Genomic DNA, 14,273 nt, shown 5'->3' with positions numbered 1-14,273 from the left:
TGCTGGTAAATGTAAATTAGAAAGGATGTGTAAAATAAATAACTTCAAAAATTCCCTGTTGAATATATAGTTCTACTAATCAATGGTGTGTAATCTCATTTGAGTCAATTACGCCGTGTGGTGTGAATGCCTTCCAACCACATTCTGATGACAGTAGGTACTTTAATTTTCTGTGGCACTTTATGGTTTCTGCTTGTCATGATAGATGTACCATTTTGTCAATATTGAATCAAGAAACAATTAAACTTCATGAAAATGTTCAGGACTCCAACCTCAGCTGGTAAAAATCAGCTCTAGTGAGTGCAGTCAGTCCACCCTGATGCATACCAGCAGCACATAGGACTGTGAAATATTAATCTAGTTGAAAAAATAGATGGCAGAAATTAACCAAATGTCTTACTAGTATTATCTGATGAAAATGTTAATGAATACTGAAAATGCTAGAATTGGTGGTGGTTGTAGATGCAAAATGGAGTGTAAAGCCAAAAATGAAGGTATTGTTATGCATGTATACAGATGATAACATAGTTTACCTATTTTATTTATTTATTTCAGGTAGCTAATCAGGTTGTTCAGGCTCTACTTACTCAAAAGGTAAGTTGTGGTTTGGGGATTGTGGTGTAAGGTAAAGTTTGCAGGTGTTCATTGTTCATTTGAGACATGTATATTCTTATATAGTATACATTTTTTAAAATCATGTATACACATTTAATTACCAAGGCTGCCACATGTCAGGCCCAATGTCAAGTTTTTTGTAATCCAAGTCAACGAAAATCCATGAGACCATACATCTTTAAGGCTTGAACGTATAGGAACCATACCCATTTTTTATTATTTACTTGTATTGAGACAATAGCAACTGAAAATCCTTTATTTTTCCATTCCCTACCTATAACAAGTTATGTTGTTCCCACAGTCCTTTACTGTGGAACATAAACCAGATAAATTATGGTGCATGTCAATAGCTGGCACACTCACTCACATTGAGTAGAAGGAAAGGCTTCCTGGCATGGGGCTGTGCTTCCCCAAGTAAAAGAGAAGGCTCCACATATAGAGTGGGAATTCAGCTTACTCTGCTTGTGGGCTGGGGACCAGCAATAGAGATAGTGTATTTTGTCTTAAAAAAACCTTTCTGTGTCCTCCTGCTCCATTCCTGTGGGTAAGCCAGGGAAGTACTGCACAGGTAAAGTTCTTGTAGGGTGATTGCAAACCTGGCAGAATGAGAAGATTCACTATGGCTTCTATAGAAGGCTGTTCTGGATCAAGTCATGTCTGAAGGCTCTGTTCAAACTCCAAATGGTTTGGTATGAAGTATGGTTGTTCAGAGAGAACTTAGTGGGATGAGTCAAATTAAAAATGAGCAGCTAAAATAATGAGATGATATGGAAAAAAAGGTAAGACTAAATTAAAGAGAGAAAAGCCAGGTAATATGTAAAAGCAGAAATAATCATGGGCCCAGAGAGGGTAGGGAACAACCGGTAGGACAGTTCTACAAAAGGTGATCTTTGAATTGGCATGATTCCATGATGTCATTTTATGGAGGGAGGTAGGATGGGGACAAACAAAATATAAAGATCTATAATAATAAGCTCTGAGCCCTTCAATATTCATGAAAGGATCCTCTGAGAGATCTAGACCACTTGATGAATGTGGCATTATTAAAATGCTTTGGATCATTTAGCTTTAAAAAGACGAGTCTGAAAGAGACATAAATACAGTCTTTCAGTGCAGATAGTGCAAAGAAGAAGATAAACTGTTTTGTCTATGCTGAATGACAAGGCAAGAAATAATGTTCTTAAATACAGCAAGAAAAACCAAGTTAAAATAAACAAAAACCTCTGCCACATGCCCAAAAGCTTTCTAGATGCAAATGCAGTGAAGTACTGGAATAGATCTTGAGGACTGGCTCCAGAGCCCTCGTTGTGGACCACAGAACATCGTTTGGAATGCCTCCCACAAAGGGATGAGCAGGGACTAAGGGTGACAGTGAGACAGATGGGATGCTGAGCACCAAGTGTCAGTGTCAGGCCAGGAGGCAGTGATCAAGGTCAGCCTCTTGTCATATATCTGCTGGGCAAGTCCATGGGGAGGAGGCAGGTGTGAGTGGACCCAAGCCAAGGGGTCAAGACACAGCTCGGGATCAAGGAGGCAGGAGGCTTGGTGCAGGCGTAGCTGCAGTGTGGCTGCTGCATGGCTCAGAAGTGACAAAATGACCTTGAACTCTGCCAACTGAACTCCTAAAAGCGGGGTGTGTGCCCTGACAGCAGGATAGACAAAGATCCCCACCCATAACTATCTGTACCTGAGTGAAGTTTAAAGAGGCGCAGGAGGTTGTATCTGGCCTTCTGCACTTCAGAGAGAAGGCCGGATCTCCTTCGCAGCTCCTTACTGAGCAGATTTTCTGTGGATCAATTTTGTGACATCCTGAATACATTTAAAGATGTGCAGGGAGATGTTCTGACCCCATTAAGTCTGCTTTTGGGTATCCTGCCCTGCAGACAGAGATGTCTAGGTGACCTGTAGGTGAATGATGCAAGTCACTGGAGAGTGCAGTTGCCAGTTATAGAGATAACACATTACTGTGGCCCGAGCTAGCATCAGGAGTCCAGAAGTAATAATTATTCCCCTAGATCTCTTCATCCAACAGCTGGTGCCACAAAACAGCCACACAGCTGTTACCACGAACTAGAGTTGAAAGTGTCATTGTTCAATCCCATGGGTTTTGATGCACAACAAAGCCTTTTACTCTAGAAGAGGGATATTGCCTTATAGCAACTTGAAATGGTGTAGCTTGGAGGTGATTTGTGCAAACCATAATGTATGGGGAAGCTTGCACTGCTGCTGTCTGTGCTGTATGACTCTTCCTGTATGTACTGTATACGTCTGCTATATGGTCTGTGTATCATCTGAGGACTGCAGCCTGCAGAGCTATTGCGGTAACACCTTTTAGAAACATAACTTCAGCTATTTTTTAAAAAATCCCAGCTGTGTTTCAGTAGAGCTTAAATGGAAGTGGAGGCATTTTCTCACATTAACACACGCAAAAACCTTATCCGTATTTTGTAATAGAAAACCATATGTGATTAAATATTTACCAGAGGGTTATTCTCAATATATTAATCTCCAGTTTGAGAGTAATATGGTTGTTTCCCAAGTGAACAGAGAAGCTTCCCGAGTCCCTTTACAAAGGCGTCAGACATTTTGATGACTACATACTTTCTTAGTAATGAATCCTCCCAAACCCATAGGAACCAATGAGTTCGTATGGATACAATAAAAACAGATTTGAATACATTTAATAAAGTGATTTACTTGGTATTGATGGGATTTAACAGCTGCTTACCTATTACTGAGTAATAACAGCTAATTTAATATCCAGAGAAAGAGAAAGGAGGGTACTCTTCTAAATGCTAATGAATATTAACTGTTACAGTGCTCCTGACACCGTTCATACAATTACTTTTATAAGAAAAGACAGGAACACAATAGCATACAATAAAGAGGAAATTGGACTCCTCGCACCATTCCCAAATAGGTAGATATCAGAATCCAAAGAGTAACTGGTAAACAGATAAATCCACCATCGTTCAGCTGAGCAGTAAGACAGAACCAGTCATGGCACAGTGAGATAACACACCTCTGGGGCATAGTGAGACATGAAGAAAAGCTGAGAGCTTTCAGAAAATGGAGAAGAGTGATTTTGTACAGTAACGCACACTGCGTAGGCTTTGCTGTGAATTTGAAATTGTCCCTCAAGGACTAATTTTTGTTTAAATTAAGTACATGTTGTAATGTAACGAATAAAGCACTGTGTACTCGGCAGTATGTGGAAAGACTGTGATTCCACTGAGAGATTCTGGTGACACAAATTGAGTGAGCAAAGCTTGAGTGATTTATCAATGTCACTGAAACCTTGAAATGGAATTACTATCTTAAATGCTCACTTTTCAAGTATATAATTTCTTACAATGCATATAGAATTTCCCTAATATGAGAGACTTATTTTTACTGCGACTATGGAGAAACTATATTAAGTTGAGATTTGTGCTGAATTAACAGTACAACAAAATTTCAGAATTCTATGTAGCAAAATTATATGGATTTTTTACCTCTTACTAAAGGAAAAATTTACCTCTGGGAAATTTAAGAAGTCAGAAAAGCAACAAAATTGTTTGAGATGAACCTCTGTGACTTGATACTTACTGGAAGCATCCATTCTTTCTCCTTCCACCCAAAGACTTCTATCACATGAGGTGATAGGAGTGCTGGGAACTGGATTTTTTTTTTATCCACCTAAAACCTGGATCAAGAGTTTAAAATTTGAGTTACACCTCTTAATGGGATTGTTTTGCAATCTGAGTTTCTGCTGTTTAAGTATTACCCTCCTCCACAGGAATGTATTTGGAAGAATTGTTTTTCACTCTGGGTTCTGTATGAAAGTTGCTTCTTCTCCATTTTCATCAGTGAAATTAAAAGGAAGTGAATAAAGTGTTAAAACAGAATAAGCATCTCCAGAGTAAAAGGACTGTATTTCTGGAACTTCTAATGAGCCATTGAATCCCATTTTGAAGAAGAGTGAGTCTCATACTGAAGATAAAAAGTAAGAATAGAGAGATGTTTAGATGTTACTATAGTGAGACCATAGGAATACCTGAGATATTTGGGAGATTACTGTCTTAACAGCTGGTCATTTTGCCCACAGGAGAGGAACTACATACTTCAGGCATTTGGTAGTTGTATTGATTGGTAATTTTAGGACTTCAGCTTTCTAAACTCAGGCTTTATTTTACCTGAATACTGCTATCTTAATGTGCCTCATTTCTCCTCTGGACTATGTGTGACTTTACTGTCAGCACGGTTTATAGCATCTGGGTGGGCAATCTACTGTCTTATATTTCACTTTTTACAGAAAGTCTAAAGTTTGACACATAAATCTTATGGTTTTAAAAGTGATGGGAAGGTTTTGAGCAAAGGCATTGCTAAGATTTAATTTTTTTCTACACTGTCGGTTTCTGTGAATCATTTTTCCCTTTCAGTGCGCTTAATTATGTTGAAAAGTTAAACGCTGTTGTAACAGCTAAGACTCTGTTTTAAATTCTCTGATTATTTGTGAAAGGCAGATAATGATGGGTCTTGATGCTTGCAGTTTCCTAATGGAGATTGCCTTGTGTAAGACCAGAGATGGTAAGTCTCATTGACAGAAATCAAAGCTTTAGGGCTTTACAGAACATCAGACTCAAGATTTTTGGAAGTCATATTGGGAAGGCTCCAGCAATTTTACTTAAACAGCCACTTGACAGCCACCTAAAACAAATATTAAGAAACTATCAAGAGAAAATATCTGCATTCATCCAGTAGCATCATAAAATCTAATACATACTATATGCCTAAAAAGATGTTTACAGTTTTCTGGTAATCTCAAGATGAGCTTATTTTGTTGTGTGTTCACCTCTTATAACCTTAGTGCTGGTTGCAGTGAAGACTAGAACAACTGTAGGCAAGAATTTAAGCTACATATGACTACAGTTTCCTTCTCTGAGTTGTTTTCTCATAAGGCTAAGTCATCATGTTGATAATGGTATTGACAGGACAGCATATGGGGATCCAGAGCCTCTTTCTCCACCTTCATATGTTAGAAAGTAATATCAGCTAGGCAATACCACAGGGCAGCAACTGTCCTAAATTTAAATATGGGAATGTACTTTTTTTAAATGCAGCTAGATATGGCTGCAGCTTATTATTTTTATATGTAATCTTTATTAGGAGACAGCTCTTCCTGATCTATGAAGCGCTTGAACCTCAAAATGGACAACTGCACAAATTATGCTGAAAGGCTGAGTGTCAGATTCTGTTCTCTCTCCAAAATCCTCCTTCTGATAGAATCTTGTATTCCTTTCAAGTGACCAGGACAAGCAAGACTTACGTTGAAGATAGATATTTGCTGTATCTGAAAGACAGTAATGGTTTGTTCATGATGAATCTTACTCAGCCTTGGCTAAAAGACCTGCATCTCTCTGTTTCCACAGTAATATCCTGTGCCTTAATGTGCAGAGATTTTACACTCCACCTCTGCTTCTGATGGCCTATTTCAAGGCTTCTTGTTGGAAGTGTCAGGCAGGATCATATTACCACATGTGTCTGGTGCATCCACATCTTACTATGACCTTGCCAGCTCTGCAGTGGCAAGTTAGACTGGGGAAGACCATTCACAAAATGCCAGCCAGTAATGCTGACTTGTTGGTTGTTCAAGAAAAAGCAGGATCAGACGTCAGAAGAGTACCTTGAAGGCACAGTACTGCTTTGAACTTCTTCCTGGTTTGTTATAACTGATGCTTTTTGCTTAGCTTATGCGTATTACAATATTCATATCTTAATTGCTGCTTTCTACTTTGTGTAGGCTGCAAAATGAAACACGTTGCTAGCAAAGTAACTTTTATAGTAACAGAAAACTCCAAAAGAATGTGTCAACCGTTTCTCTTTACAAGATTTTTTTTATGTTATCCTGTGATGATCAAACAAGCAGAGAAAACGAAGTAGCGCATTTTTCTCATTTTTAGTATTTTAGAACCTGTTCATGTATTTCTTCTTAGTATATGACATTATTTAGAGATAAGTGCTTCTGTTACCTGCTTTCTAATCTTCCTGTGTTCCCTTGTGCTGCAGGACCTGAGGGAGGAATGTATAAAGCTGAAAACGAGAGTTTTTGATTTGGAACAACAGAATCGAACATTAAGTGTCCTTTTCCAGCAGAGAGTCAAACCAGCTTCTGACCTCCTTCTTCAGGTGGGAAATGGTCTTTGCAGAAAGCAAGCTATGAGCTTTGTATTTCTGAAAATTATAAAGTATTTTTCTACTTTTTAAGGTCATGTCAATAAGCAGGAAATGACAGTTGTTAGATTTCATATAGAAGAATATCTGTTATCTATAATCTAATACCATTGAAACTGGAAGTGTATGCCAATGAGCTATGACTACATATTATGTGCAGACGTGGAGAAAGGAGCACACCTGCAGAGTAACTTACTCTTAGATGCTTCTTCACTATGATAAATGGAATTATACGGGTTCATTATCCCTCTGCAGGGGAGAAGCTTGAATTCTTTAACATTCTGCTTGATGGTGAACGGTGTAATTTCCTGTGAGAAGACAGCCCATTTATTTAACTTTTGCCATATGTGTTACAAGGACTTAAGTACATCTTCACAAGCTTAGAGTGATTTTTTTTTTTTTCCAACATTTTATGGTATGTTATAGCTGAGAAGCCAATTGACTCATCTCCCACTCCTTTGCAGTTCTGGAATAATAAGAGATGTTCCAGTATCCCTTTTCACTTGGCAAAGTCCATTATTGTGAATTAATCCATCGCTTTGTCATCCTTTTGTAGAAGCAGAAGTGCTCTGCAGAAGTTCCAGGAAATTTGGCCATGAGCTAGGAGAACAGTAAATGAAGACTAATTAAAACTTGCCAGGTTTCTAAAAATAGGGCAAATTCTGGTTCTAGCAATATATGCTATTTCTTATTAGAAGAAAAAATCATTCATTTTGGAGGAGAAATTCAGGTCATGTCAGCTAGGTAAGTGATATTAAATGTGTACCTTACTTAAATCCTCTGCTACCATGCGTCTGTATCTCAAGGCAAAATCTAGCCCTTGCACTGTAGCCTGACAGCTGGGGGCTGCTATAACTCTCATCAGCTCGGGCTGTTTATTGAGGAAACACAATCTGCTTACCAACTGGTGCTTAAGGGCAAAGGAATCCCCAAGGTGAGGGCAAGTAGCTGTACTTACTTACTGTGAAACACTAAAGCATAGGCAGAGTGCTGCCAGGTCACCATCGCAGGGATCTGGGTTCTTGTGTTATCCTCAGGTTCTTGTCCTGTCTTTTGATCCTGATTTAGGTATTGCTAAGCCAGGACTTTTCTGAGCTCTTCTCCCTTGCTTCCTGTTTTCTTTCCTGTTTGTTCATCCTTTATAGACTCCTGTGTAGGACTGACTTCTCTTTATTTGTTCAGAGCTTCTGACGCATCCACCACAGTATGGACCTTTATTGCTCAGGTCTTCTGCTTTTGACAGTCACATCACCTGCTCCACCTCATTGCGCTCAATAACTACCTGAAAGGAGGTTGTAGAGAGGAGGGTGCTGGCCTCTTCTCCCAAGTGACAGGGGACAGGACAAGAGGGAATGGCCTCAAGCTCCGCCAGGGGAGGTTTAGGCTGAACATTAGGAAAAAATTCGTCACAGAAAGGGTCATTGGGCATTGGAACAGGCTTCCCAGGGAGGTGGTTGATTCACCTTCCCTGGAGGTGTTTAAGGGATGGGTGGACGAGGTGCTAAGGGGCATGGTTTAGTGTTTGATAGGAATGGTTGGACTCAGTGATCCGGTGGGTCTCTTCCAACCTGGTTATTCTATGATTCTATGATTCTTCCTGGTTTTCTTTCCTTCCTTCCATCCATCCATCTTTCCTTATTTTTTCCCTTCTTTCCTTCCTTCCTTCTTTTCTTTCTTCCTGTTTCCAAAGTGTCTGACTCTGATCTATGCTGGTATTGCACAACGTTTTTTACAGATATGGCTCTTCTTCCCAATTCCTTGGCCAGCAGCAATAAATCAAGGTTATTCTGTGAATGTTATTGAAGTGTTAGATGGCATCTGAAAAGTGGGATCAATGCTTTGACTTGTGTTCCTTGAAACTGAATTCTGTCACAGCTGTGAAAGAAGTTGAAAGAGATGGGCCTGTATCAAGTGGAAGAAAACCAAATGATCTAGCAGGTTTTCCTGAGGGATTCAAACTGTTCTACATCATTGTCCCTGCACAGTTTGGCAGGGACTAATGTGTATAGATTTCCACACACACAATTTTACTTGCTTTGTCTGTATTGGCTGAAGAAAAAAAAGAGAATTAAGATCATTTGCAAAGTCCAGGTCTCCCAGACAGCAGCAAAATTTGCTGTTGTGTCCCTGTGCTTGCTATCAACAGATTTTAATCCCCTTGGAGGGGGAAAAAAAAAGGCAGAGAACAAGTTGCAGTGCACAGCAGAAACGAAGAGCTTCTGTTAAAATGCTTCATATGTCATTTTTACCAAAAAAGAAAACAGTAATTTTATGAGTTTCCAGAAATTTATTTATCCTCTAACTTTATTACAGGCTTGACTAAATGCTGTGTAGTCTGCGATCTTGCAGTCTGTGATGTAAAATCTGAAGAAGGATATTTCCTTAGAACTGTAATTAAGCAAGTATTGTTCTGTGCCTGCACAGCACTGAAGCACAGTTTGGATTATGTCTTCTTGGAAGTGCATACGTCCCAGATTTAGAGCAGTGGCTAAATATTTGTTTAAATCTTCACTGGACAGAAGAGTCCTAAATCTGTGGTTAAGGATGTTCCTGTTAAATCATCACCCCAATCAAAGTGAATGGGCAAATACTGTGTGAACGTGGTGCTAATTTCACCTTTCCTGTACTTCTGATACAATATAGTTCAGTTTTATTTACATGCTGATCTCATCCTAGGAGCATTCACACTCAATGCAATTAAAAATATTGAAGACTATTTGAGAAGAAGGTATAAGCTAAAAATAAATAGTTTTAGTTTTTCTGCATATCAGCTTCTGTGATTTGATCGTATATTGCCATCAGATTATTCTGTAATTGACGTTAGAAGACTCTCGTATTAGAGAGAAGGCTTATTTTTAAACCATACACATTCTTGATATCTTAAGGTTCAACAAAAACAAATTTCTTACAAAAAAAAAGGTAACCATTGCCCTATTTTAATTTTTTTTTTGTATATTTGCTTTTACACGAATAATACATGATTCCAGTGTCATCTGCTTAGAAATCAGATCATTCACATTTTGTTCAATGTAAAGACTGGTACCTGTGTTCTGAATTTGACTGCAGAATGATGGCCCATATACTGTGACAACTGCTCTGTGTTGGTTTTCCTTGTGCTTCTCACACAGATCAAAAGAAAAACTGATTGCTACCAATTTAAAAAAAAAAAATAAATCATGTATTAGGGCTTTCATGACTGCTTCAGGAATCCTTCACTGTGAAACTATTATTAAAAGTATTACATTTTCATGCATTTACAACAAGTGTAAGTACTCATGAAGTCAAAGGGCCTAATAGTATTTTAAAGAAATATGCATGTTTTCTTGAGGCATGCGATTATGCATATTGCCATAGAAGTTCTTTGCCACTAGAAATTCTGGTGTGCTTACTGCTTGTAGGGAAAGTGACACAGAGGATATGTCACTTCTGTCAAGAAAAGATAAAGTAATGCTGATGCAAAATGTAAGGAGGAAAAAGAGAGAGCTCAAGCTTTGGGTGTTTTGGTTTTTTTTTCCTCACCTCTTTTGTACTGTAGATTATTTTAAGAACTACCCTATCTTTCTGGGGACTTTCTAGCTGAAGGATGTGCTTTACAGAACCAGTATTAGGGCAGATAAATAAAGAGCAACCTGATCACCTTTTTTTTTTTTTTTTGAAAAAAAAAGTACTTTATATAGCCAATCTCCTTTCTTAAAATGAAGAGGCCTTGTATAAGTGTTCCTGTCTCAGCCCATCTGAGGAAGAGCAATAGTTTTAGTTAAAAAAAATAGCACAGAGGAGTAGCTTCTACCCAAGCAGCCTTTATTTTCCTCACTTAATGTGGTTGCTAAAAAAGAGATGAAATTCTGCCTGTCATAGCAAGAGAGGTTTGGAAAAAGAAAACCATGAACTCAAACCCATGAACTCCATTTTAGTGCACTACCTTGCATTTCATCTGGCTGTGGGAGAAATGGGTGGGAATAATAGACTTAAGGTTTAAAATTGGTTAGAGAGAAACTGGCTGGAAGTGCAGAGAGAGATTTGTGGAGCTGATATACAGCAGGCTGCTGAAGGGATAAGATAAATGCAGAGAGGATATAAGCACTTTTACTTTGCCCGTGGCCATGTATAGCATCTATGAAATATTTTCAAATGTAAATGTCGGTATCGCTGTATTTCTGTCTTTACCTTATTTTTCCGAAATGGTGCATTGTTTTCTTCAAAGAAACTTTAAGCTACTAAAATACACACATTATGGAGTTTTGCCTTTTCTTAGCTATGTTGTCTCACAGAATTATTTTGAATTTATCTGATATAGGCTGCTCAGTTTTGAGACAGACCTTTTCCTCCTAGTTAACCCCTCTATTACCACTCCTACCTGAAAATATAACTGATGTTGAACCAGATTCTGATATTATGTATCCTCCTTTTACAAAAATGATGACTTGTATAAAATTACTGATGATAACAGGGGTCAGGATTTGTGTTCTAATAGATATCGCAATTATTTATATTATCTCTGCTATGTATCTCTGCTAGGATAAATTCAACATGTTTGTGAGCTGAATTCTTCCTGCGGATGAAGATTTGCTTTCACATTTCACCCAGAAGTTTTCTATCACAGTTTTTTTATAAAGCATACAGGAATCCTTCAGTGAAAGTGTTAAAAAGTGGCAAGTAGCAACATCTATTGAGTTGATTTATTTGATTAAATAAGTAATAAAATTTTCATAGTTGGAAAAGTATAAAATATTACTTATAATCAGAAGATTTACAGTACCTCTGATCTTAAACTATATTTTCATTGCTATTTTATGTCCATCATAAAAATTCTACTTTATCAGCTGCAAAACAAAGCAGGGAGGACTCTTGAAACATCTATTTTCTCCTTGTGTTTCTCCAGCTTGATTAGTTTCATTTATTACTCATAGACCGTCCACAATGTTTAATTTTATGTCTAAAATTTTCTCTATAATGCTACAGCAGAGTCCGCTGAATTATCAGGTCAATTTAAGTAATAGCTACTTTGTTATAATTGCATTGATATTAGTCCTTTTAATGACCTGACAACTGTGCCCTGACATATGAGATAGAGTGTAGCTCTACATACTTAGATGGAAACAGTTGTACAACTTAGCAGGAAGGGGTAAATTGCACGTGTGACATTATTATGTATGGGAAGGAAAAGAGGGTAATTAATTGCCCTAATACCTGACAAAAGGAGATGGAATATCTGGCCCCAGAGTCTGACCTCTGGTTCAGACATCGTTAGACATGATGATGTCTGAAGGAGAAGGTTAAAAGTGAAGTTGCATTGCTTTACAGCAGTCAAATATATGAAATATTTAAGTATTTCAGAAGGTATCTGAAGGTTTGAAATTAAAACTGAGCATCGTCACACACTGTTAGAAAACAGTTTGTCAGCAGTCCAAAATATATTTAAATAACTGGATTGTTATATGCTGAGCAGCAGCTTAATTCCCATCTGACAGAAGCCAGCCCTTGTGCCTCTGGGCTCTTCAGAGAGCAGGCAAAGTTGAGAACAAGATCAGCAAATTGTATTTGAAGTTTTGAAACTCCTGCAGTTGACCTGCTTATTTTCTTACTTCACATTTGTTCCTTTGCATCTATCAGACTGTCAGGGTACTCCTATCCGCAACTCAGAAAAATTTCAGCTCCAGAGGAAACTCTGTCCTTTTCTTCCTAGTAAATATATACACGTAAATCAAGTGTCACAGTATCTATCTGCAGTGATACCTACTTACTCAGGGACCAGGACTGGTGGTTTGAAGGATAAATCAATTTCAGATCTGTTAATTGTTTGAGCAGTAGTGGATAACCGCTTAGAAGTTTCTCAAGGACGCTATCTAGAGACAAAAAGGTAATCACAAATTTAAAACATGTTTGAGATATATTAAGTTTAAATGAGTACATTAAACTTTGTGCAAGATTTACGTTGCCAGTAAAGCATAAAATAAGAAGTGAGCTCGTGGGTTTTACACCGTTTGCGGTTCTGAACAGATTTCAGGCTGTAGCCCTGCTGGAGTGTTTCTTCAGATCAAGGCTACCAAAGGTGCGTAGTTACTGTCCTGAAGGTACTGTCCCAAGGAAGAGTATCCAGTCTTGTAGCAGTCAGAAATTATAAGAATGCTTCTCTGTATCAGGAATCAAGATAGCGATTTGCGATCTAGTAAGGAAGAGTCAAAAAAAAAAATGCTGAGACTTTCAAAAACAAATGAAAGGAAGATTTCTTCATGTGAAGATGCCGATGTCATTATTTCCTATCTTAAATAATCTCAGTAAACTGGTACCTACTTTCTACTTCTGTCATGTCCTCTCTCACCAATAACATCTGAGAACACAGAAATACAAAGCTTTGAATCTCTGTATTTCATCTTAGCTTAAATCATAAACACGTGATAATATATTATAAACCATATATCTTAATTTCCCAGCTTGCAACTCCCAATATAACATTGCAGCACTTAAGTGCTCATGAGACCCTACTGTTAGACAGATGGGTGAGCAAATTCAGTGATGGGAGAGGGAAAAGAAGTACCCCCCTCTGAAGAAAATTATCTGACCTCCCTAAGTTAAGCCGTATGAATCCTACTTTTGAATGAAAAGCAGCAGCATAATACCTGAAAGGATGAGGCTGGTATCTGATATGTGGCCAGCTCTGGAAGGAGGCTCTGAGATAAGACTTTTGGGAGTGCACTGAGAATCACTGCATGTCATCTGCAGCTGTAACTCTCTACTAGCCGTCTCTAGTTCGAGGGACTTAGGCTTGTAAGTATGAAATTCACAGCTGTGGCGTGTAGACTTCCAAGAAGCTTTGTGAGATCCCTTGAGTGAAATGGCTGAGGCAGCTCTTCTTGTCCCTCAAGAGCACCAGTCTGTAACATGGGGTTGCTCTTTTCTAATGAGGGAAACTTTCTTAAGCTAAAACATTTGCCAAAATGATTTGCTGGATCTAAACCTAATTCAGGCTGATAAAGGAGCATCACAATTTTTTTTTGTTATAGGCTGTGGCATGATGTATGAGAGGAGAGGTAGGGCAGTATCCCTTGCAACGTTTAAAACCAAAGCAAACAAAAGGCAGCTAGAGGTTCAGTGGAGAACGATATTTCATTATGAGGGAATTAGATCAACTGACCTGATAGGTCTGCTCCATCTGTAATCTGTGTTTTGGTGATCTCGCTGCTTGTCAGTCTGTTGTCCCTTATTTCAGCACCCGAATTCTTAGCTATTTTCTCGCAAGCAAAAAGAATTACTTGGAGCTCACTAGGCATGTACTTCTGATGAGAATGATAATGCTTTTAAGAAAGAAATTACGCCCAACTGTGAGAATTTTGTGTGTCAAAATACTTTACTAGCCCTGAGAGGCTCCAAAGAAGAGCACTGAATGGCTTTCCATATATACACAAACATGACGTTTTGTGATCAGATTCTAAATACATAATTTT

At 38.3% G+C, this 14,273-nt stretch overlaps 1 protein-coding gene across 7 annotated transcripts in view; it reads left to right on the top strand.

Annotated features, from left to right (window-relative positions):
- NCKAP5 (NCK associated protein 5) overlaps positions 1–14,273 on the top strand; it is a 418,402-nt gene that overhangs the window by 319,515 nt on the left and 84,614 nt on the right. For all 7 annotated transcript variants that reach the window (XM_069861526.1, XM_069861528.1, XM_069861529.1 and 4 more), the window contains 2 exons: positions 556–594; positions 6,664–6,783. In XM_069861526.1, coding sequence (XP_069717627.1) covers positions 556–594; positions 6,664–6,783 — 159 coding nt within the window. The remainder of the gene's footprint in view (positions 1–555; positions 595–6,663; positions 6,784–14,273) is intronic.

This window comes from Phaenicophaeus curvirostris, chromosome 7, assembly GCF_032191515.1.
Source record: "Phaenicophaeus curvirostris isolate KB17595 chromosome 7, BPBGC_Pcur_1.0, whole genome shotgun sequence".
NCBI lineage: Eukaryota > Metazoa > Chordata > Aves > Cuculiformes > Cuculidae > Phaenicophaeus > Phaenicophaeus curvirostris.
The sequence above is the reverse complement of the archived record's forward strand: the minus strand, read 5'-3'. Positions and strand labels throughout refer to the sequence as shown.